The following is a 22,162-nucleotide window of genomic DNA, read 5'->3' on the forward strand; positions in this document are numbered from 1 at the left end:
ATGAAAAATTTGACTGAGGGGACCAAATACCACAGAGACAGAAACCGGGGTGTTTGAGACCTATAGGAAGATTGGTGAGATGAAATGTAGTAAAGATGTCAGAGTGCTTGTAGTAGATATTGATTGCTGCCTGTTCTTGAGATGGAGATAGAGTATCAAAAGATTGGCTGTGAACTATGTGAATGCAGGCAACACACATATATAAAATGCTGGGAGAGCTCTGTGGAAAAGTAGTCGATGTTTTTGGCCATTATCCTTCAGCAGGACTGGAGAAAAAAAGGTTTTTTTCTCCAGTTCTTCTGAAGGGTGTCGGCCCAAAATGTTGACTGTACTCTTTTCCATAGATGCTGCCTGGCCTGCTGAGCTCCCCCAGCATATTGTATGTCTGTGTTGCTTGGATTTCCAGCATCTGCAGATTTTCCCTTGTTTGTTTATGAATGCAGGAGCAGGGTGCAAATTGCCAGCAAATATAATAAAAATGTACTGTATTGAAGCAGAAATTAGGCCATTTGGCCCATCTTGTCTACTCCACCATTCGATCATGGCTGATTTATTTTGCATCTCAACCTTATTCTCCTGCCTCCTCCTGTAACCTTTCATGTTTTTCGTCGGCTTGGATGCCAGTGACAAGTAGCAGACCAAACACCGACAAGCAGAGGATATGTGATCTATTATTTTTCAAGTTATATGTTAATGATATAGATGATGGAATCAATAGCTTTATGGCCAAGTTTGCAGGTAATACAAAGATAGGTGGAGGCGCAGGTAGTATTGAGGAAGCAGTGAGTCTGCAGAAGGTTAGAAACACAAGAGATTCAGCAGGTATTTGAAATCCAGAGTAACTCTCACAAAATGCTCGAGGAACTCAGCAGGTTTATGCAGAGGAATAAAATGGCCCGAAATGGTGACACTCTATTCCTCTCCATAGAAGCTGCCTGACCTGCTGAGTTCCTCCAGCATCTTGTGTATGTTAGTCTGCATAAGGACTTGGACAGATTAGAAGAATGAGTGAGGAGGTGGCAAATGGAATGCAGTGTACAAAGTGTCTGGTCATGCAATTTGGTAGAAGGAATAAAGGCATATGCTATTTTCTGATCAGGGTGCGAATTCAGAATGGAAGTTCAAAGGGACTTCAGAGTCCTAATGCAGGATTTCCTAAAGGTTAATTTGCAGTTTAAGTTGGTAGCATGGAAGGCAAATACAATGTGGGCTTTCATTTAAGGGTCTCGGCCTGAAACGTCAACTGTACCTCTTCCTAAAGATGCTGCCTGGCCTGATGCATTCACCAGCAACTTTGATGTGTGTTGCTTTCATTTTAAGAGGGCTAGAATATGTAATGCTGAGGCTTTATAAAGCACTGGTCACACCGTATTTGGAGTATTGAGAACAGCTTTGAGCCCCTTATCCACAGTGCTGGCATTGGAGAGAATCCAGAGGAAGTTTATGAGATTGATCCTGGAATGAAAGGGTTAACATACAAGTAGTATTTGATGGCTCTGGGCCTGTACTCACTGGAATTTAGCAGAATGGGGGGGGGGGGGAGGAATTCATTGAAGCATACCGAACATTGAAAGGCCTATCCAGAGTGGATACAGAGAATATGCTTCCAATAGTGGGAGAGTTTAGGACCAGAAGGCACAGCCTTAGAATAGAGGGATGCCCCTTCAGAACAGAGCTGAGGAGGAAGATGCTGAAGAGTGGTGAATTTATGGAACTTATTGCTACAGATAGCCGTGGAGGCCAAGTGATTGGACATATTCAAAGCAGGTTAATAAATTCTTTCAACCAACACACATCAAAGTTGCTGGTGAACGCAGCAGGCCAGGCAGCATCTATAGGAAGAGGCGCAGTCGACGTTTCAGGCCGATTCCCACTCCCACTCTTTGCCTCCTGCCAGTCAGCCAACCTTCTGAACATGCTTGTATCTTCCTTGTAATATCATGGGCTCTTACCTTGTTCAGCAGATTTGTGTCAAAGGCCTTTTGAAAATCCAAGTAGTCTCTCCTTTGTCCATCCTGCCTGTTCTTTCCTCAAAGAATTTCAACAGATTTGATTGGCAAGATTTCCCCTTAAGGACACCATGCTGACTTTGGTCCATTTTATCATGTGTGCCTCCAAATAGCCCAAAACCTCATCTTAAATAATGGACTCTTAATATCTTGCCCACCATTGAAGTCAGGCTAACTGGCCTATAATTTCCTGTCCTTTGACACTGTCCCTCTTAAGAGTGGAGTGACATTTACAATTTTCCAGTCCTCTGGAATCATTCCAGAATCTAGTGATTCTTGAAAGATCATTAATGCCTCTGCAGTCTCCTCAGCCACCTCTTTCTATGTAGGATGGTAGTTCATCTGGTGCGGGTGATTTATCTAACTTCAGACCTTTGTACTTCCAAAGCACCGCCTTAGTAATAAGACTACACTTACAGACGTTCTGTTATTTCTGGCGTGCTTGTGGTGTTTCCCATAGTGAAGACTGACACAAAATCCTCACTGCCATTTCTTTATTCCCCATTACTGCCTCTCCAGCATCATTTGCCAGCGATCTAGTGTTCACTCTTGCCTGTTTTTTTAAAACTCTTTATAAATCGTTTATAATACTGCAAAGACGAGGAAATCTGCAGATGCTGGAAATTCAAGCAACACACATCAAAGTTGCTGGTGAACGCAGCAGGCCAGGCAGCATCTCTAGGAAGCGGTACAGTCGACATTTCGGGCCGAGACCCTTCGTCAGGACGTCCTGATGTATTTTAGAAATATCTCATGACCATTATAACATTGCCCTTTTTACATTACATTTTTATTTCCCATTGTAATTTGTACCCCACATCCTGGCTACTGTTTTGAGGTCTGTATGCAACTCCCATCAGGGTCTTTTTACCTTTACAGTTTGTTAACTCTTCCCACAAGAATCTTACATATTCTGATCCTATGTTACTTTTCTCTAAAGATTTTATTTTATATTTTTTTTTACCAACAATGCCACCTAATACCCTCTGCCCACCTGCCTGTCCTTTTGATATGATGTGGATCCTTGGATGTTCTGCTCCCAACTGTAATCTTTCAACCTCAGATCTGAAATTCTCAATGTCATACCTGCCTATTTCCTACTGTGCTAGAAGATGATCTATTTTATTTTGTATACTACCTACAATAAAATTTAACACCTTCTGTCCTGTATTCACTACCCTTCTGTTCAATTTTGTCACCATGTTGCCTGTTAAATTCTTATCCCTTTCTAAACTTTTTGTCTCATTCTTTATTCCCGAGTCTTCAGTGATCTCTCCAGCACTCCCCTTCCCTTTTGCTCTATCCATACTTATTTAAGCTGTTGAATTCACCTCCATAATGTTTAGTTGAAAGCCCTGTGCATGTCCTAGTTATGCAATTCACCAGGACCCTGATCCTAGCATAGTTTAGGTGGAGCCCCCATCGGAACAACCCCTTCCTTACCCAATGTTAGTGTTGATGTCCCCCAAGTTAAACCCACTTCACTCACACCAATCTTTGAGCCCATACTTAGCTCTCTGGTTTTATTAACTTTGTGCCAATTTGCACTTAGGTCAGGTAACAATCGAGAGATCATTACATTTTTGGTTTTGCATTAAAATTTAGTCTCTAGCTGCTCATATTCCCTCAGTAGAATCTCTTTCCTAGTTCTTCCTACATCATTAGTTCCCACATGGACAATGACAACTGGATTATTTCCTTCCCACCCCAAATTCCAGGTCATGTGAGATGTCCCGAACCCATGCACCAGGCAGACAACACAGCATTGAGGACTCTTGATCCTTGCAACAAAGAATTGTGTTTATTCCCTTGACTATCCCACCCAACAACAACTACTTTTCACTTCTCTCCCCCACGTGCCCCCCCCAAGAATGACTCCTTGAACCACATTGCCTTGATTCATTTGTTTATCCTTCCTTCAACCTGCACTCTCATCCTCGCGGGGAGCAACAATCTCCAACCTGGTGAAGTGAGGCTCCACCAGCACTATCTCTCCGATCCCCTTAACTGCCTCAGTTGCAGCCACACCCTCTTGTCCCTGGCCACAGACCAGATTTGAAGTAGTTAATCTAATGGATGGGACTGCCTCCTGAGACATTGTCCAAGTGACTTTCCCTCTCCCTGATGCATATTGCAGCGTTTGAAACTCAGCTTCCAGGTCATCAACTGTGAGCCTGAGTTCCTTGAGCAACCAACACTTGCTGCAGTTATGGCCACCAGGAACCACACTGGGCTCCACCAGCTCCTGCATCATGCAGCTACAATGCATTACCTGGTCCTGCATCCTTACTTTATTAATCAGTTGTAATCTGGTATCATTTTAGTTAACTGCTTGATTTCAAAAAAAACCCTTACCTGTTCCTACCTGCTACTCACCTGTGCCTCCTGGCTGAAGCCTCTCAAGATAAGGCCCCAGACTTCAGACTCCTGACTCCCACACTGGTCCACCTCTTCTCACTTTATGCCAAAAGAGGTGAGAGAACAGGAACTGGGTATAACTAGGGGTGTTCAAGTTATTCCAGAAAGAGGAGTGTATGCCTTGTGTTTTAATTCTTTTTTTGGTTCTTATGTTATATTAAAATATAAATTAGAATCATTTTGCTTTCTCCTTGTTTACTAAACAAGAACAGCCAGCTTTCCATTTAGAGGACAAAGGCATTAAGCTGCAAGTAGAATATATTCTCTTGTGTGTACATAATTTATTTCAAAGGAAAGACTCACTGAGAAATTATCCTTATGAATTCAATGCAGGCTACTTTTTCCCCTGTTTCTCCATGGAGCAGAATGAATGTTGTGCAAAAAGTCCTGTGGTGGCTCTCGGGGGCAAGGCTATTCAAGTTGTCACAGTGAACGTATCTGCTTCAAATATGTATCCAGCATTTGCTGTTGTATTGTTTTGCTGATTACCATTGAATCTGCTTTGTGCCTTCAAGTAGTACATTCCCATTACAGTTCTCTGTGCATTAAGAACCCTTACGTTGCCTCTGGTTCTTTTGCCAATTATGATAAATCATGTCCTCTGCTTAATAATTCCCCTGCAAATGGAAGCATTTTCTCCCTATTTAGTCAAAACCTTGTCAACAACTTAATCAAATCTCTCTTTGACTTCTCAGGCTACAAGGAGGTCGATGTCTTTCTTTGCATGCATGATCAATGTGTTAAACACAAGCAGTGTTCACCTAGGCACACTCTTCTTCAATTCATAATGACGAAGATTCTATATGCTGGCTTTCAATTGCATTTATTTGGAGATATAGCCTCACTTTACTTTTCCATTCTTCAGTGTTTTCCATGAGTTATTCCAAGGCCTGCAGATCTTACTTAACATATAGAATATTTCATCAGTAGTCATCAGATCAAGCTGCATCTGAGAAAAGAGAAACATTTCTAGTCAATAATCTTGGATTTGTTTTGGTCAAGTGAAAGTCCTGTCTGAAATATTAACTCTGTCTCTCCAACATTTTCTGGTTCCTTTCAAATCCACAATTTGCAGATTTTGAATTTCCCACTTACAATATTTATTCTGCAAAACTTAAGCTAATTCCCACTTCTGGGAGTCTTGTGTTTAACTTGGAAAGGGTATGTTAATATTTCTTCTTGTTGAAGTGTAATTTATTCTTAAATACTCTACATTGAGGATTTGTGCTGTAGTTCTTTTGCAAATTATCATAAATCTTTTCCTCTGTTAACTGACCCCACTATCAGTGGGAGCAATGCTTCAACAGATATGTAAAAAGTAAAAGATTACTGAACTCTAGACGGAAAGGGAGAAATTGATGATAGCATAGCAATTAAACAAATGTGTTGGTTTTGCTTGTGCAGAAGGGACATAGGTAACTCTCTGGTATTGTTAGGGAGCCAAGAATCTAATGAAGGTGAGGAAGTAAAAGACATTAGTGTTAATAAGAAAATTATGCTGAAGAAATTAATGCCATCAAAAGCCAATATATCCTCACAGACTGATAATTTGTATTCCAGGGTACTGAAGAAAGTAGCTGTGGAAATAATGGTTGTATTTTCATTTTCCTGAATTTTTCAGTTGATGAAAAAGCTCTAACATATTTGAACGTTGCAAATTATGTCTGGGAATTTAAGAATGGAGGAAGAGAGAAAAATACAATTTACAGACTGGTTGGATAACATCTGCAGTGGGAAAGTTGCTAGATACTATGGTAAAGGATGTGCTAGGAGGGCACTTGGAAAACATCAGTGGGATAAGACAAAGTCAACTTTGCAAAGTGACACCCAAAAGTTATTGGTAAGCAAATTAGTAGAATCTATAAAGATAGATGCAATAACAGAACCAGGTGCTGGTGGGGTGGAGATTGAAGAAAAATAAAGATTGAGCAGAGTCATCTTGGATTAATTCAGGGAATATTACATTTGACTATCTGCTCCTTGGATGTTTGACTAGTAGAAATGGTTAATACAAGGGTACATAATTTTAAGATGATTGGAGGAAAGTTTGGGGGGAGGTGTTAGAGGTAAGTTCTTTACACAGAGTTGTAAGTGTGGTATGCCTGCCAGAGGTGGTGGAAACGGCAGTTACATTAACATTGTTTAAGAAGCCCTTAGATAGGCAGATGGGTATTAGAAACATGGAGGGTTGGGCTAGCTGCTAGATTGATGTTAGATTTAGTTAAATTGGTTAGTAGTTTAAAAGATCAACACATTATTGTGTGCTGATGGGCTTATACAATGCTGTAGAGTTCTAATGGTCAAAGGGACCTCGGTGTCCTTGTACACGTCACTAAAGGCCAGCATGCAGGTGCTGCAAACAATGATATGTTGGCGTTGGAAGAAAGCTTTACTTGATTGTATAGGGCCCTAGCGATTCTGCACCTGGAGTAGTGTGTACAGTTTTGTTCTCCTTACCTAAGGAAAAATACACTTGCCATATTAAGAATACAGCAAAGGTTCACTAATCTTGTTCCAGACTGGACTCCAGATGAGGAAAGATTGAGTAAACCAGGACTGTTGGTTTGTTGTTATTTTCACAGTTCAGAAAGATGACAGGGAATATTATAAGTACAGTGATTGTCAGGTTAGATGAGGGGAGATTATGATCTTGACTGAGAATTCTAGGACCATGACCCACAGTTTGAGAATAAAAGTTAGCTATCTGAAATTGAGTGAGAGGGAAATTTCTTCATTCAGATGGTGGAGAATCAGTCTGGCTATGGAAACTTAATCATTGTGTTCACACAGAACAGAGATTGATCAGTCGAGGGAATTTGGAGATGTGGGGATAATGCTAGAAAGTGCCGCAGAAGTGGAAGGTCAGCCTTGATCTTCAGGAATGTTAGAGCAGGTCTAAATTTTCATACACTCGGGATGCAGGGGTTTCAGCTGGGATACCGAGATCGAAGCGTAATAGCTGCAGGTTACTGGGCAAGAGGTTTAGTTCAAAGGTGAGAAATACCTTCATTCACATGATGAACCTGTGGAGTTCTCCACTGCAAAGGACCATTTAGACCAAGTCATTCACTATGTTAAGAAGGATATTGATAATTTTTTAAGCACAAAAGGAATCAAATTGTGCTGAGGGTAATTATCAGCCATGATCGTGTTGACTGGTGGAAGAGGGTCAAAGATCCACTTCTCTATGTTGTCTATGCAATCCTTATGATACCTAGTCAAATGAGAGATTCTAATAACTTAAAATCTTGAAAGAGGTCCAGAGACAAACATGATTGTGTTTTTCTTGATGTAAAATGTTCTCCTTTGAAGATGTAGTTAAATGGGAGATTTGGCTTTGATAATGTAAGCTGTCAGGCATGACCATGCTTTATATTCTATTTTGCAATCACAGCAATTAGATTTATTGAGCAAAGTTCACCTCCTAACAAAGTTAGTTCACCTTAGCATTCAAAATCGCTGATTTGGAGTACTAACTAAAAAGCTGCAGACTTCAGGGAAAGAAGAATTTTATGTAAGTTCGAAGTTCAAAATAAGTTTATTATTGAAGTACATGTATGTCATCATATACAACCCTGAGATTAATTTTCTTGCGGGCATACTCAATAAATCCAGTAACCATAATAAAATCAATGAAAGACTGCACCAACAGGGCAGACAACCAGTGTGAAAAGGACAACAAACTGATTTCAATAGGTACATTTAATGTCAGAGAAATGTATACAATATACATCCTGAAATACTTTTTCTTCGCAAACGTACATGAAAACAGAGGAAAGAACCTTGAAAAGGGAAAAAAAGAGATGTTAAAGAGAGAAATAAGAGCTGTTTCCGAAGATGCAAGTAAAAGAGTCGCTGTAAGATGCCGTCATCGTCCTAAGCTCTGCCCATGCATGTGCTAGTTGTTTTTTGAATGCAACCTTTTGTCATCCTCTCATTTTTTGAAAGAGTATTGATTTGTCTCAGCATGAGTGCTCGGTAAGCGGATATAAGAAGTATCACTCTATGTATAAAAAGCTGTCAAATACTGCCAGGTGGAAATTGAATGGGGAAATACACAGCCTTTAAAGAAGTAGCAGTTCTGGTAAGATCTGGGTCAATCCCCATATGTCAATTGGGTAGCCAGTATCCCTGGATGACAGAGTAGGATTAAGTGGAGTAGATCAGGGGATATAACGGATATGTCATCTTGATTATGCGAAGGATCAGTGGAAATACAGTGGAGGAATCAGAAAAGACGTGAGAAGGCATAGTTGGTGCAGAAACCAATTGTATCTAAATAGCAACACACAGAATGCTGGTGCAATGCAGCAGGCCAGGCAGCATCGTCCTGATGAAGGGTCCCGGCCCGAAACGTTGACTGTACTTCTTCCTATAGATGCTGCCTGGCCTGTTGCATTCCACCAGCATTTTTGTGTGTGTTGCAGATTTTCTCGTGTTTGTGTATCTAAATAGAACATTTTTGAAGTCCTAGTCCTGATTAGGGATCTAAACAAAGATCCATCATTAGATTGGAGCTATTATCAAAATGGTTACTGTAAACTGGATGAAATGAAAATTGAGGTTTGACCAGCAATCCTGTCAGAATCCTGACAGTCATCCTGTCAGAACTCAATGGGGGAAGTAAGGATTGAAGTTGTGAAGATGCTGAATGCAGCCATAATGCCATGCTTGACTAGTGGGATGGATGGGAATTGCGAATGGTTGTATGCTTGTTTGCAGGAGAGGATGACAAAAGGTGGCATTCATAGGCTGGAATAAATGCCTATTGTAGCATTTTTATACCGCTAACTTATCTATCGCAGAAGTGAGCTGCATCTTTTCTATAATGAGTTCCATATTTTCTGACTTAGCTTAAGGGCAAGAAGAGATAAGAAGTTTGTGGTTTCATTGTCCCAGATCGTGTGCTATAGCTTTCAATGCAGACTCAATCTCTACTACTTGGATTATGGAATTGTAGAGTGATGTATTGTTTTAATCACAGCAGGAGAAAAATTTCATAAGTATGTACACTTACTGTATCAGCTTTTTACTATCCTTGCTTGTTGTTTCATGTTGGAAGAACTGAAATTTGTAATCCATTTAATCAAAGAACATTTTTGGATTTTGACTTTTAAGGTTCCCATGTTTTTTAATAAAATTGTAAACACTTTGCTTTTATACAAATCAGTTTATAGTAAAACAATTAATTTACAGACAACAAGAGAAACACTGAGCCACCACTGCAGTACTCTGGGTGATGCATTGCGCAAGGACAATGACTTTGCATTGATCATTGATGGAAAAACTCTCAAATATGCCCTGACATTTGGAGTGCGACAATCCTTTTTGGATCTAGCACTGTCTTGCAAAGCTGTCATCTGCTGCCGGTAAGCTTGACTTTGAGTGTTTTAATTTGAATATTATTTTGATTTTTAAACACAGTAACGCAGCGTGCAGTTACTACAAATGGATTACTGCTCTTGGTTTGTCAAGAAACTGAGTAAAAGTGGGTCTTGTGAACAAAACAGTCTCTCTCACATTTCAAAGTGATGGTTTATAGTAATGGAAAATAATTTCAAACAAGTAGAGGGTACAATATATATGACATTGTGATTGTATTTTTACAAACCAAATGTGGATTATGAGGTCTGCAGAATAACATCAAGTGGCAGAAGCTTTACTCTAGTATGTTTATTCTTTGTAAAAATTAATTTGATTTCTAAGGGCAGATTTTCTAATCATGTATTCATACAAAACTTTGCTTACTTTAGGCTGAACTCACAGTTGGGAAAACTTCTTGTTCATGGACTTTTCCTCTATGACACTTTTGGACTTTGTTCATTCTGCACACATTTGTTAGGTGGACCTATTGCTATTTGACAAAAAAAAGGCAAAACGTATTTAAATATTTTCCAGTTTTATGGAATCCAGACCCTTAAAGTGAGCCAAAATTCTGCCTATAAAAAGCATTGTCTTCAGTATAGCCACTTCATTTCGCCATTAACAGTATTAAAAAATTGAGATCACAAAAGTGTCAAACAGTGATTTTTTTTTTCATCCTATTGTCTGCTGTCACTTCCAGCAGTTAATTAGGAAGCAATGTTACATGTTTCACTGGAGCAATCTGCCCATATTTGACAAATTAAACAGGCTCATAGCAAGGATAATTCCTCAAAGCATCTAAGTTTAAGTAATTTGCCCTCATCAGAGAAAGTATTTATGGAATATGTATCCATGATCAAGGAACAAATGTAAAGAAATTTCAAACTGGATTACAGCTTTGCGATTTGTAATGTTAATTTAAAAGCATGCTATATCATTCTTGTGTAGAATAGCTACAGTTAACAAGCTTGTTCTGTTTATTTACACTGTCCATGCCAGCATTTGGTGGTAATCTGATTGAATCCCCTTCCTGATAGCAAAAGCTGAATATAGTCTGTTCCCATGGGGGATGTTCAGACTTCCAGTCCATGAACTCCCTCCCTTTTCCACCACCACCTCTTCCACCCTCTGCTTCATCATACTTACTCTGCAAAGAACAGTTTGCTTAGTAAATCTTATTATTGTCCCAAAGGTTAAAAAGGCAAAATGTAACACAATGCACAAAGCTGTTTAATGGATGTTGCCTTTTCTTAATCTTGCCTGTGACTTTCTGTACATCTTGAAGAAATTGGAGGGTTTTTTTTTTAGGTGGTGGAGAATGAGTTTATCTGAAGGTGGAAGGTAAGGATTGAATTTTTTTTCAAGTACGTAAGTGTAAATGAAATGTAGGTCTATTCAACTGCAAGATCTCATTTCTCTTGTTATATTTTATTTAGAGTTTCACCTCTACAAAAGTCAGAAATAGTTGAGATGGTGAAGAAACAGGTGAAAGTTATAACATTAGCAATAGGTGATGGAGCAAATGATGTGGGAATGATTCAAACGGCCCATGTCGGTGTTGGAATAAGTGGAAACGAGGGTTTACAAGCAGCAAACTCTTCTGATTATTCTATTGCTCAGGTAATTGGTGTAATATTCAATGCATAGATTCAATTTGACACGTATCTTCAGGAGCATCACAGATTATTGCTAATTTGTAACAATTACGAATTATCAAACCAATGGTCTGCTATTCTTACATCATGCACATTGGTACAAAAATGTTCTGATAATATTGTCAATCATACAATAGATCACTCTGATGCAGGTCTGTTTTGACAACTCAAATAGCTTGCAATAGGGGGGCCTGAACTCATGAATAAATTTATGTATCCCATATTGATAACTGGGAAAGTTAAATTCTGCTAATTAATAAAATGAGGCTAACAAAGGAGTGGTGTCATTGAGTGTGACTGAGAAGCTCTTCGGTTGTTTGGTTCACTATTTCTCTGAGAAGAAAAGTTGTGTTTATCTTTGTCTAGTCTGAGGTACACTCAAGACCTGACCCACGCCAATCTAGTTGACTGTTACCTCTAGCGTGACATTTCGTGGCAAGCCTCTTGGTTCAAGAGCAATTTGAGATAAACAATAAATGCTGTACTTACCAGAAATACCTGAATACCATGAGTAAATAAATAACAAATAGAACTCTAAATATTTCTATTTATACTTCCATTTAGCAAAACTTTTCAAAGCAGTTTATCCATTGCCATGAGACCTCAAATACCTTACACTGAATCTACTTGGGTTTTCAAAATTTCTTTAAAACTGCAAGAAAAATTATCATCAAATTTGTTCTCTTTTATAAAGATCATCCATCCTCGGTTGTTCTTCTTCGTAGTTCCCATCAAAGCAGAAGAAAAAGGGCAAACATGAGGGAATCTGCAGATGCTGGAATTTCAAGCAAGACACATAAAAGTTGCTGGTGAACGCAGCAGGCCAGGCAGCACCTCTAGGAAGAGGTACAGTTGATGTTTCGGGCCAAGACCCTTCGTCAGGACTAACTGAAAGAAGAGCTAGTAAGAGATTTGAGAGGGGGAGGGGGAGATCCAAAATAATAGAAGAAAACAGGAGGGGGAGGGATGGAGCCAAGAGCTGGAAAGTTGATTCACAGAAAGGATAGAAGAGGATCATGGGATGGAAGGCCTAGGGAGAAAGAAAAAGGGACCAGTTTATTCCTAAATACAAGGGTCCTGATGAAGGGTCTTGGCCCAAATCGTCAACTATTTACTCTTTTCCATAGATGCTGCCTGACCTTCTGAGTTCCTCCAACATTTTGTGTGTTGCCCAGTTTATACCTGTTGCATTTGCTCACTTCTGGGTTTTCCAGTACAATATTTTAGCACTGCCCAATTATCATTACCTACAGCACTAGGGATTTTAACACAGTCACCCACTCTTGCACTGCAATTGCGAATGCTTACAGTTCTGTGCCTAGACTGTATTTCGGGAAGTCTCATCACTGTGTGTCCTCCTACTTGTATACAGGTAGAGGCTAAGCAACTAAGGCTCCAGAGCTAAGAATAATGAAGAACAATGATGATTGCAAGAAGCTGAGGAGCAGCTGCAGGTTGCTTAGAGTTAGTGTAATGGACAGTGTTCAAGGACTTGTCAGAGAATATACCACAGTTGTCATGGACTTTATAAAATCAGTCGTAGACAAAATCACTCAGTCTTTCCTAACCAAAAACCCTGGATGAACCATGAGATCTGTAGTTTGCTGAGGACCAGACCAATGGCGTTCAGGTCTGGCGACGAAGTTAAATGCAAGAGGTTCAGGTACGATCTGTGGAAAGCCGTCACACATGCAAAGTGGCAACTCCAGACCAAACTTGAATCACTGACAGATGCTGGACAGCTGTAGCAGAGTTTGAATGCTACCACCTCCTACAAAGTGAAACCAAGCGAAATAGGTTTCCACAAGGCTTCACTCCATGATGAGCACAATGTCTTTTATGCTGCCTTTGACCATCAAAACATGGAGGCACGTTCACAAACTCCCACAGCCCAAAAAGACCCTGTGATTTTAGTGTCTGAGGCCTAGTTCAGGAGGTTGAACCCTTGGAAAGCATTTGGCCCAGATGGGGTAGCTGGCCAAGTAGTGAAGACCTATACTAATCAACTGGCTGGAGTGTTCACCGATCTTTAACCTCTGACTTCAGCAGTCTAAGCTACCCATGTACAAGCAGGCTTCAATTATACCTAGCAGAAGAACATGGTGACCTACCTCAATGACTACTGTCCAGTAGCACTTGCGTCCACTGTGATGAAGTGCTTTGAGGGGTTGGCAGTTAAACATATCAACTCATGCCTAAGAAGAAACTTGTATCTACTCCAATTTGCCTCCCTGGGCAACAGCAAATGCCACTTCACTAGCTCTTCACTCAATCCTGGGACATTTGGACAGTGAAGATGCGTACATCAAGATACTCTTCATTGAGTACATCTTGGCATTCAATACCATCATCCCCTCAAAACTAATAAATAAGCTTCAAGACCTTGGCCTCAATACCTCCTGGTGAAACCAGATCCTCAATTTCCTCACTTGCAGACCCCAGACAATTCAGATTGGCAACAACATCTCCTCCACAATCTTCCTCAGCACAAGTGCTCTGCAAGGATGTGTGTTTAGATCTCTGCTGTACTCACTTTATTCTTATGACTGTGAGGCTTCAATGCCATATTTAAATTTGCTGACAATACCATGCCCTTGGCCAAATCAAGGGTGGTGACAAATCAGCATTTAGGAGGGAGATTGAAAATCTGACTTGAGTGGTGCCACAACAACGACCTCTCACTCAATGTCAGCAAGACCAAGGAGATGATTGTTGAATTCAGGAGGAGGAAAATGGTGGTCCTTGAGCCCGTCCCCTTTGAGGAATCAGCAGTGAAGAGGGTCAGCAACTTTAAATTTCTTGGTGTTATCATTTCATAGGATCTGTCCTGGGCCCAGCACGTAAGTGCCATTACAAAGAGAGCACAGCAGTGCCTCTGCTTTCTTAAAAGTTTGTGAAGATTCACCATGTCATCTTAACACTTTGACAAACTTTTATGGTGTGTGGTGGAGAGTATACTGCATCATGGCCTGGTATGGAAACGCCAATACTGCCACCAGGAAGAAGGTTCAGAAGCCTCAGGACCTGCATCGCCAGGTTCAGGAACATTTATTACTCCCTAACCATCAGGTTCTTGAGCCAAAGTGCACGACTTCACTTGCTCCATCATGGAACTGTTCCCATAATCTACGGACTCAATTTCAAGGACTCTTCATCTCACGTTCTCCATACTTACTGCTTTTTTTTTGTATTTGCACAGTTTGTTTTTTGTACATTGGTTGTCGTCTGCCCTGTTGGGTGTGGTCTTTCATTGATTCTATTGTGTTTTTTGTACATACTGTGATTGCCCACAAGAAAACGAGGAGGAGAAGATGGCGGTGCGACAGCAGCACGCGCAGCCTTTCCGGTGATGAATATCTGTTATCTGTCAAGTAGGGGACCATGCTCAATTCTGATTTGATGGAGATGGATGTGAGAGTACGGAAGAACATTTGGAAAACTTCTGAAATGCCCGTTTCGCTGCCGCTGCTACTGTGTGGTAACTGGAATCTCTGGAGCAGAAGGCCCCGAAATCCTCAGCTTTGCTTGCTTCAGCGGCCGGGGCTAGGTCGAAGGTACTCGGCAGAGGATGGCGCTGGGGAGGCTGTATCGGGGGGGCTGGTCAGAAGCTGGAAGTTTTCTGACGGACGGACTCAGTGTCGGTTGTGGTCGACTGCTTCCAAGGCATCGGCAAGTTGATGGTGCCTGGAGGTTTATAGCAGGGAGTTTCTCCCTTTTGCCACCACTATTGGGGACTCGGGAGTCGATCGACGCAGGGACTTTGAGACTTTTTTTTTACCGTGCCCATGGTTTGTTCTTCATCAAATTATGGTATTACTTTGCACTGTTGTAACTATATGTTATAATTATGTGGTTCTGTCAGTGTTAGTCTTTGGTTTGTCCTGTTTTCTGTGATATCACTCTGGAGAAACATTGAATCATTTCTTAATGCATATATGCATTTCTAAATGACAATAAAGGAGGACTGAGTGTTCTCATAATCTAATCTAATCTAAAATGAATCTCAGGGATGTATATAGTGACACATATGTACTTTAATAATAAATTTACTTTGAACTTTGAAGTAATTATTCTCTCATCCACGTTTGGGCCTGGTTCCCTTTAGTGATCTACTGATCTTTTCGTCTTGTAGCTATCCCACTGTGTTGTCTCTGATTAGAAATCTACCCCAACAGACCGAGAATTGCAATTACTATGTGATATACAGATTGAAGGAGCAGAGTTAGGCCTGATAGAAATGAGCCAAAATGTTCCTGCTAATTCTCAATTCCAGTGCAGGCTCTTGCTTCCAGTCTAGCAGGTAAGGGGTAGTGTGAGAATATATAACATCAACAAGAAGAGAAGAGATTTAAATTGATAGAGATGCCTCTTAAGTGTAGCAGGCTGGAGAGTGGAGAAACATCATATGTGAGTGAACTGACTCAAGTAAATGTGATGGTTAGATCTTTACAACAATTTGACAGTTTTACAGACACTGTTACCAATACCAGTCTGAATTCCCAGATTTTTTTAAAGTTAGATTCAAACTTTCAAACTCTCAAGCCACCACGATCCAGTTTGAATTCTCATTTTGTAATCCAGAGGCACACATGCAAACACAGGCACAAACACACGTACTGTAGAATAACAGAACCAGCTCTTGTTTTTGCACATGTGGGTTTTTGCATTACCTTGTTGGATTTTTAAAGCAAAAATGCCTACGGTGCCAATACTTTGTAGATTATAAGCTGTTGAAATGAAAAATCAAGTCCAAATCTTTAACTTGATAGTTTAACAACTTTTTAAAAAAATTATTCAGTTATATATAACCTTTTTTTGTTTCTAGTTCAAGTACCTGAAGAACTTGCTGCTGGTTCATGGAGCTTGGAACTATAATCGTGTAGCAAAATGTATCCTGTATTGTTTTTACAAAAACATAGTCCTGTATATTATTGAGGTAAGCTATTGGATTGTCTGTCTGATACCCATTTTTAATTGCCAGTTGTTTTAATCTCTTCCCCTACTCTTTGAAACTCTAATCAGGAAAATTCTTTCATTGATGCCAAGAACTCCTGAACAGCCGTTCTGGTTGCTATTATGCTTTTAAACATGCTGATCTTCCACTTGTAATCAGTCAAAAATCATTATATCATAAAGAGTACTTACCTACTACATAATAAAGCTACTTTTGTTGCTGACTAGAGCTTCTCAGGCTTTTAATCTCACAAGCTATTCCTTCTGTTGAGCAATGTGTCCTGCATCATCCGATGACCATTTTTATTGCCTCAGCGGAAAGCATCTGGATACTGTTAAATTCTGGCTTTTATTTTCACCATGTCTGACTTGCAAATACATGTAGGTATGATTTTTTTTTTAGACTGTTCGTAACATATCAAATTTGGGAGCATAGTGGTGCAGCTTGTTGAAACCCGTCCTGAGTGTGTAGGTTGCTGAAAGGGCTGTTTCTGTGCTGTATCTCTGATTCTTCTATGGTGCCTTGCACATCCACAGAATAATTTGCAGCTGTTTTGGTGCATTTGACGTGTGTAAGAATGGTAGCACTCACATCAGACAGCTTCTGCAGAGAGCAATGAAGTAACTATTTGGCTCAACGATTCTTCATCAGAGGTCTCGTGCAGGTTGTATTCAGGACAGAATGGTCAGACTAAGGGTTGACTAATATAAGTGAACAGAGAAGAAGCCAGCGATGGTTGATGTCATGCTGGGCTTGTCATGAGAATGGGAAAAAGCCTGAAGGAAAGGCGCAGATGACTTCTGAAGTTAAGAGCATGGCTGACTGTGAGGGAAGGACTTGGATAGCTGATACAGTAGCTGGAAAGGAAACAGAAAAGGTAGCATGGTGGTGAAGACGACAAGAAAGAGCTCGGTCATTTGCACTTGAACTTCAGTGAGGTGAAAACATAAAACTGAAGTGTGAATGCATAGGTTTGAAGCTGAAGAATGTGTGCTAAACAGCATGAAAAGAAAGTCAGGGCATGGCGAGAGGGTGTCAGAGCAAAGTGAAGAAGGAGCATAGTATCTGAGAGTTTGTGATCCTTAAAGAAGTTTGCGATCCTTAAAACTATAAAGATAGAAATGCTTTCCTGTTAAAGCACCAGACTGGGTGTACAATGACATGGACACCATTCGGGATATGGTGAAGTTAATTGTTTGCATTAAGCATGGATGATGTGAGGAAAACTGAATATCCAGGGATTATCTGGTTGTGAACGGATTCAAATCAGAGTGAAATGCAATCGCAATACAAATGGGAGAAACAATAGCTAGAGACAGCCACTACAGAAATCAATTTGCTGAAGACTTCTCATCAAAGATGAGAAGAGAAACGGAAAACAACGAAGTTAAAATAGGAAAGAGTCAAATTGTAATCTTGTTGAAGAAGAATTTAACTTGTTCATTGTGTGTGTTCTAGAAAGAAATGGCAGTGAATCAAACAATATTACTACAGATCCTGATATTTCAAAATAAAAGAAAAACTTTGTTGTAAATACTCATAGCAACATCAGTGGAGAAACAACAAAGTTAAAATTAACTCTTGGAACATAGGTTTTGCAAAGAAAAGTGGCAGAGTGAAACAGGTTTTATTGTGTAGATGTTTTGATTGGAAAATAAAAAGTGACCAGGGCATTTAGAACTTTCTTCCTCACATTATTACTTTAGGACTTTTTACTGTATGTCCACTGGAGAAGACAGGCAGGACCTTGGTATTGCATTTCACTCAATGGGCAGAAAATCCAACAGTGCAGGACTCCCTCAATAGTACACTGAAGTACCAGCCTACATTATGTCATGTCTCTAGAGTGGGACATGAAACCGGTGCATTCTTAGTGAGACAGGACTACCATCACTCAACCAGAATTGACACTTATGATGTTATTAATAGTGTACTCTGTGTAGTAATTACTATGAAAAATATTAGACTGAAATTTGTGACAGTAAATTATGCATAGGCAATAATAAAGTAGTTTTCTATACAAAGTATCTGGGCAGGCAAATTATTCTTCATTCATTATTCTTTCCAAACTATATCTATTATTACAAGTTTAAGTCCCTTATTGATCGTATTTTTGTAATCTGCAGGATCGTTGTGTTCCCAACAAATCTACAATGAATCTTTTATAGATAAATTCATATAGAAAATAGAATTTATATAGATAAATTCTGTGCTGAAGTAGCATTAAACAATTAACAATTAGAAAACATCACAGAGGATATAAAATCTGGATTTATGGTAGTTAGTTGTTTCAGCTGAAAGTCATGGGACACTACAGTACAGAAACAGGCCCTTCGGCCCATCGAGTCCATGCCAAACCATTAATCAGTCTAGTGAACCAAAGCCCTCCATAGCACTCCCGACTCTTAAAAGTTGAAATCGAACTCGTGTCCACTACATGTGCTGGGGGCTCATTCTGCATTCTCACTGAGTGAAGATGTTCCCCTCGTGTTCACCTTAAACTTTTCACCTTTCACCCTTAACCTGTGACCTTTAGTTCTTATTGATGGTGCTTAGAAATAAGTTTGCTGAAGCAAAAAAGGCTTGCATTTTTGTGGCTCTTTTTACAATTGACGAATTTCTCATTGTGCTTTATTGTTAATTAGGGGCCTCTGAGGAGCAGTTTGGTGTCTGAATTAAATGCTAATTTAAAAAAGAAAGTAAAGGAAAAATTGGTTTGTTATTATAGTGTTATATATAGTACGATGCAAAAATCTTTGGCTCATATACAGTGGCATGCAAACGTTTGGGCACCCCGGTCAAAATTTCTGTTACTGTGAATAATTAAGTGAATAGAAGGTGGACTGATCTCCAAAAGTCATAAAGTTAAAGATGAAACATTCTTTTCAACATTTTAAGCAAGATCAGTGTATTCTTTTTGTTTTGTATAATTTTAGAGTGAACAGAGGAAAGGAGCACCATGCAAAAGTTTGGGCACCCCAAGAGATTTGAGCTTTCACAGCTTGTTAGGGCTATAGCTTGTTCACAGTCATCGTTAGGAAAGGCCAGTTGATGCAAATTTCAAAGCTTCATAAATACCCTGACTCCTCAAACCTTGTCCCGACAATCAGCAGCCATGGGCTCCTCTAAGCAGCTACCTGGCACTCTGAAAATTAAAATAAATGATACCCACAAAGCAGGAGAAGGCTATAAGAAGATAGCAAAGCATTTTCAGGTAGCTGTTTCCTCAGTTCATAATGTAATTAAGAAATGGCAGTTAACAGAAGCGGTGGAGGTCAAGTTGAGGTCTGGAAGACCAAGAAGACTTTCCAAGAGAACTGCTCATAGGATTGCTAGAAAGGCAAATCAAAATCCCCATTTAACTGCAAAAGACCTTCAGGAAGATTTAGCAGACGCTGGAGTGGTGGTGCACTGTTCTACTGTGCAGCGACACCTGCACAAATATGACCTTCATGGAAGAGTCATCAGAAGAAAATCTTTCCTGCGACCCCACCACAAAATTCTGCGTCAAAAGTTTGCAAAGGAACATTTAAACAAGCCTGATGCATTTTGGAAATAAGTCTTGTGGACTGATAAAGTTAAAATAGAACTTTTTGGCCGCAATGAGCAAAGATATGTTTGGAGAAAAAAGGGTGCAGAATTTCATGAAAAGAACACCTCTCCAACTGTTAAGCACGGGGGTGGATCGATCCTGCTTTGGGCTTTTGTTGCAGCCAGTGGCACGGGGAACATTTACTGGTAGAGGGAAAAATGATTTCAATTAATTACCAGCAAATTCTGGAAGCAAACATCACACCATCTGTAAAAAAAAAAGCTGAAGATGAAAAGAGGACGCTTCTACAACAGGATAATGATCCTAAACACACCTCAAAATCCACAATGGATTATCTCAAGAGGCGCAAGCTGAAGGTTTTGCCATGGCCCTCACAGTCCCCCATCATCGAAAATCTGTGCATTGACCTCAAAAGAGCAGTGCATGCAAGACGGCCCAAGAATCTCACAGAACTAGAAGCCTTTTGCAAGGAATAATGGACAAAAATCCCCCAAACAAGAATTGAAAGACTCTTAGCTGGCTACAGGAAGTGTTTACAAGCTGTGATACTTGCCAAAGGGGTGTTACTAAGTACTGACCATGCAGGGTGCCCAAACTTTTGCTTCGGGCCCTTTTCCCTTTTTGTTATTTTGAAATTGTAAAAGTTGGAAATAAAAAAGTAATCTTGCTTAAAATATTAAATGTGTCATCTTTAACTTTATGCCTTTTGGAAATCAGGTCATCTTTTACTCAGTTAGCTATTCACAGTAACAGAAATTTTGACCAGGGGTGCCCAAACTTTTACATGCCACTGTATATCTAGCATTCCTAGGACTTTTGCACGGGACTGTATATTGTCTTTACAATTACCAAATAACACTTAACTGAGCTAATATAGAGCTAAATTCTTTTATTTCTGTTTCCCAACCACCTTCCTATTTTAACTAATATACAGTACTGTGGAAAAAGTCTTGGGAACCCTAGCTATGTATATGTGCCTAACACTTTTGCACAATACTGTGTATCAATTTTGAAAGCTGGCGCGCAATCAATTTTCATTATTCTGCTTTGAAACTAGTTGAGTAAAGTGATTCAGAAAAAAATGGATATTTTCTCTAAATTTTGTTTCTTTTTGTCTCGAAAACATCTTTGTCTTTATCTTCAGGTTTTCTGATATTTTGTAAAATGATTAATATGGTGCATAGACAATTTAGTACGGTACTGATTTTGAATATTTAAAACATTCTTCCAAGGCATAAATCTATTCTACAAATCATTCTTAATATTGAGCTGTAAAAGCACAATATGCATTTGTTGAACTACTTGGGTCTGTTGTCGCAACATGTAAAATGTATGTTGCACTCATGCACACAAACTTAAATTGGATGATAATTGCTAGCATTAAAGTAAGACTGAAAAAAGATCATTAGTACACAGATTATGGGAGTTATGTGCTGAGGTGCTTCCTCTACAATACCAATAGTTATTTTAGTGCTGCCCCAGGCCTCTATTCAAACCTGCTTGCCACCTGGTGTCAGGAAATGCCTTCCCTTTTGGAACAGACAAAGAAGCTTTGAGAGCTGAACTATAGAGGACTCTTCAGTTCTGTGTGCCTACTGTTCTAACTCAACACTAACAGAGAGATGAGTGCATATGAGAGGGAGCTGGATTAAAGAAAAATAATCCATGTGTTGATTGGATCCTGTGATATCACAAACTGTTATCCTTCCCTTGTACACAACTACATGGGTTATAAAATCTTAATTTAAGCCCAGGGATGCATTTGGAGTAGGATATCACTGAGCTGAGCCATTTTAGCTCCAGGTCCTCACTGTATGCATGGTCTGTCCAGACTCTTGATTATTAGGCAGTCAGCTTGTGGTATAGCGATGATGGTTCTTGGCTTTGATTAGCCTAGCCGAAGGTTTGGTGTGTGATCGATAAATTTAACAACAAAAGATGAACAGTATTTTCTAATTTCATTCCATGACTTCATTTGATTAATGATTTATTGCAAATTCGCTGAAGAAAGCATACTTCTTATGCAACATTTAGCATTATTCACAATCTGAGAAGTCCTCATAGTATTTTATCGTATAGTTAGTATTGTAGTATAAGTAATCTGAATTGGGTGATTACTTATAAAAAGTATGAAAGGAAAATAGTTGTTTTGCAGAATTCAGATATCATGAGCTACTAAAGCCAGTATATAATTTTGTTTGAGTTTCAA

General features: G+C 39.6%; 1 protein-coding gene across 4 annotated transcripts in view; it reads left to right on the forward strand.

The window, feature by feature from the left end:
* Positions 1–22,162, forward strand: part of atp8a1 (ATPase phospholipid transporting 8A1) — a 358,923-nt gene that overhangs the window by 223,852 nt on the left and 112,909 nt on the right. For all 4 annotated transcript variants that reach the window (XM_063043220.1, XM_063043222.1, XM_063043221.1 and 1 more), the window contains 3 exons: positions 9,624–9,796; positions 11,228–11,411; positions 16,272–16,382. In XM_063043220.1, the coding sequence (XP_062899290.1) occupies positions 9,624–9,796; positions 11,228–11,411; positions 16,272–16,382 (468 nt within the window). The remainder of the gene's footprint in view (positions 1–9,623; positions 9,797–11,227; positions 11,412–16,271; positions 16,383–22,162) is intronic.

This window comes from Mobula hypostoma, chromosome 3, assembly GCF_963921235.1.
Source record: "Mobula hypostoma chromosome 3, sMobHyp1.1, whole genome shotgun sequence".
Lineage (NCBI taxonomy): Eukaryota > Metazoa > Chordata > Chondrichthyes > Myliobatiformes > Myliobatidae > Mobula > Mobula hypostoma.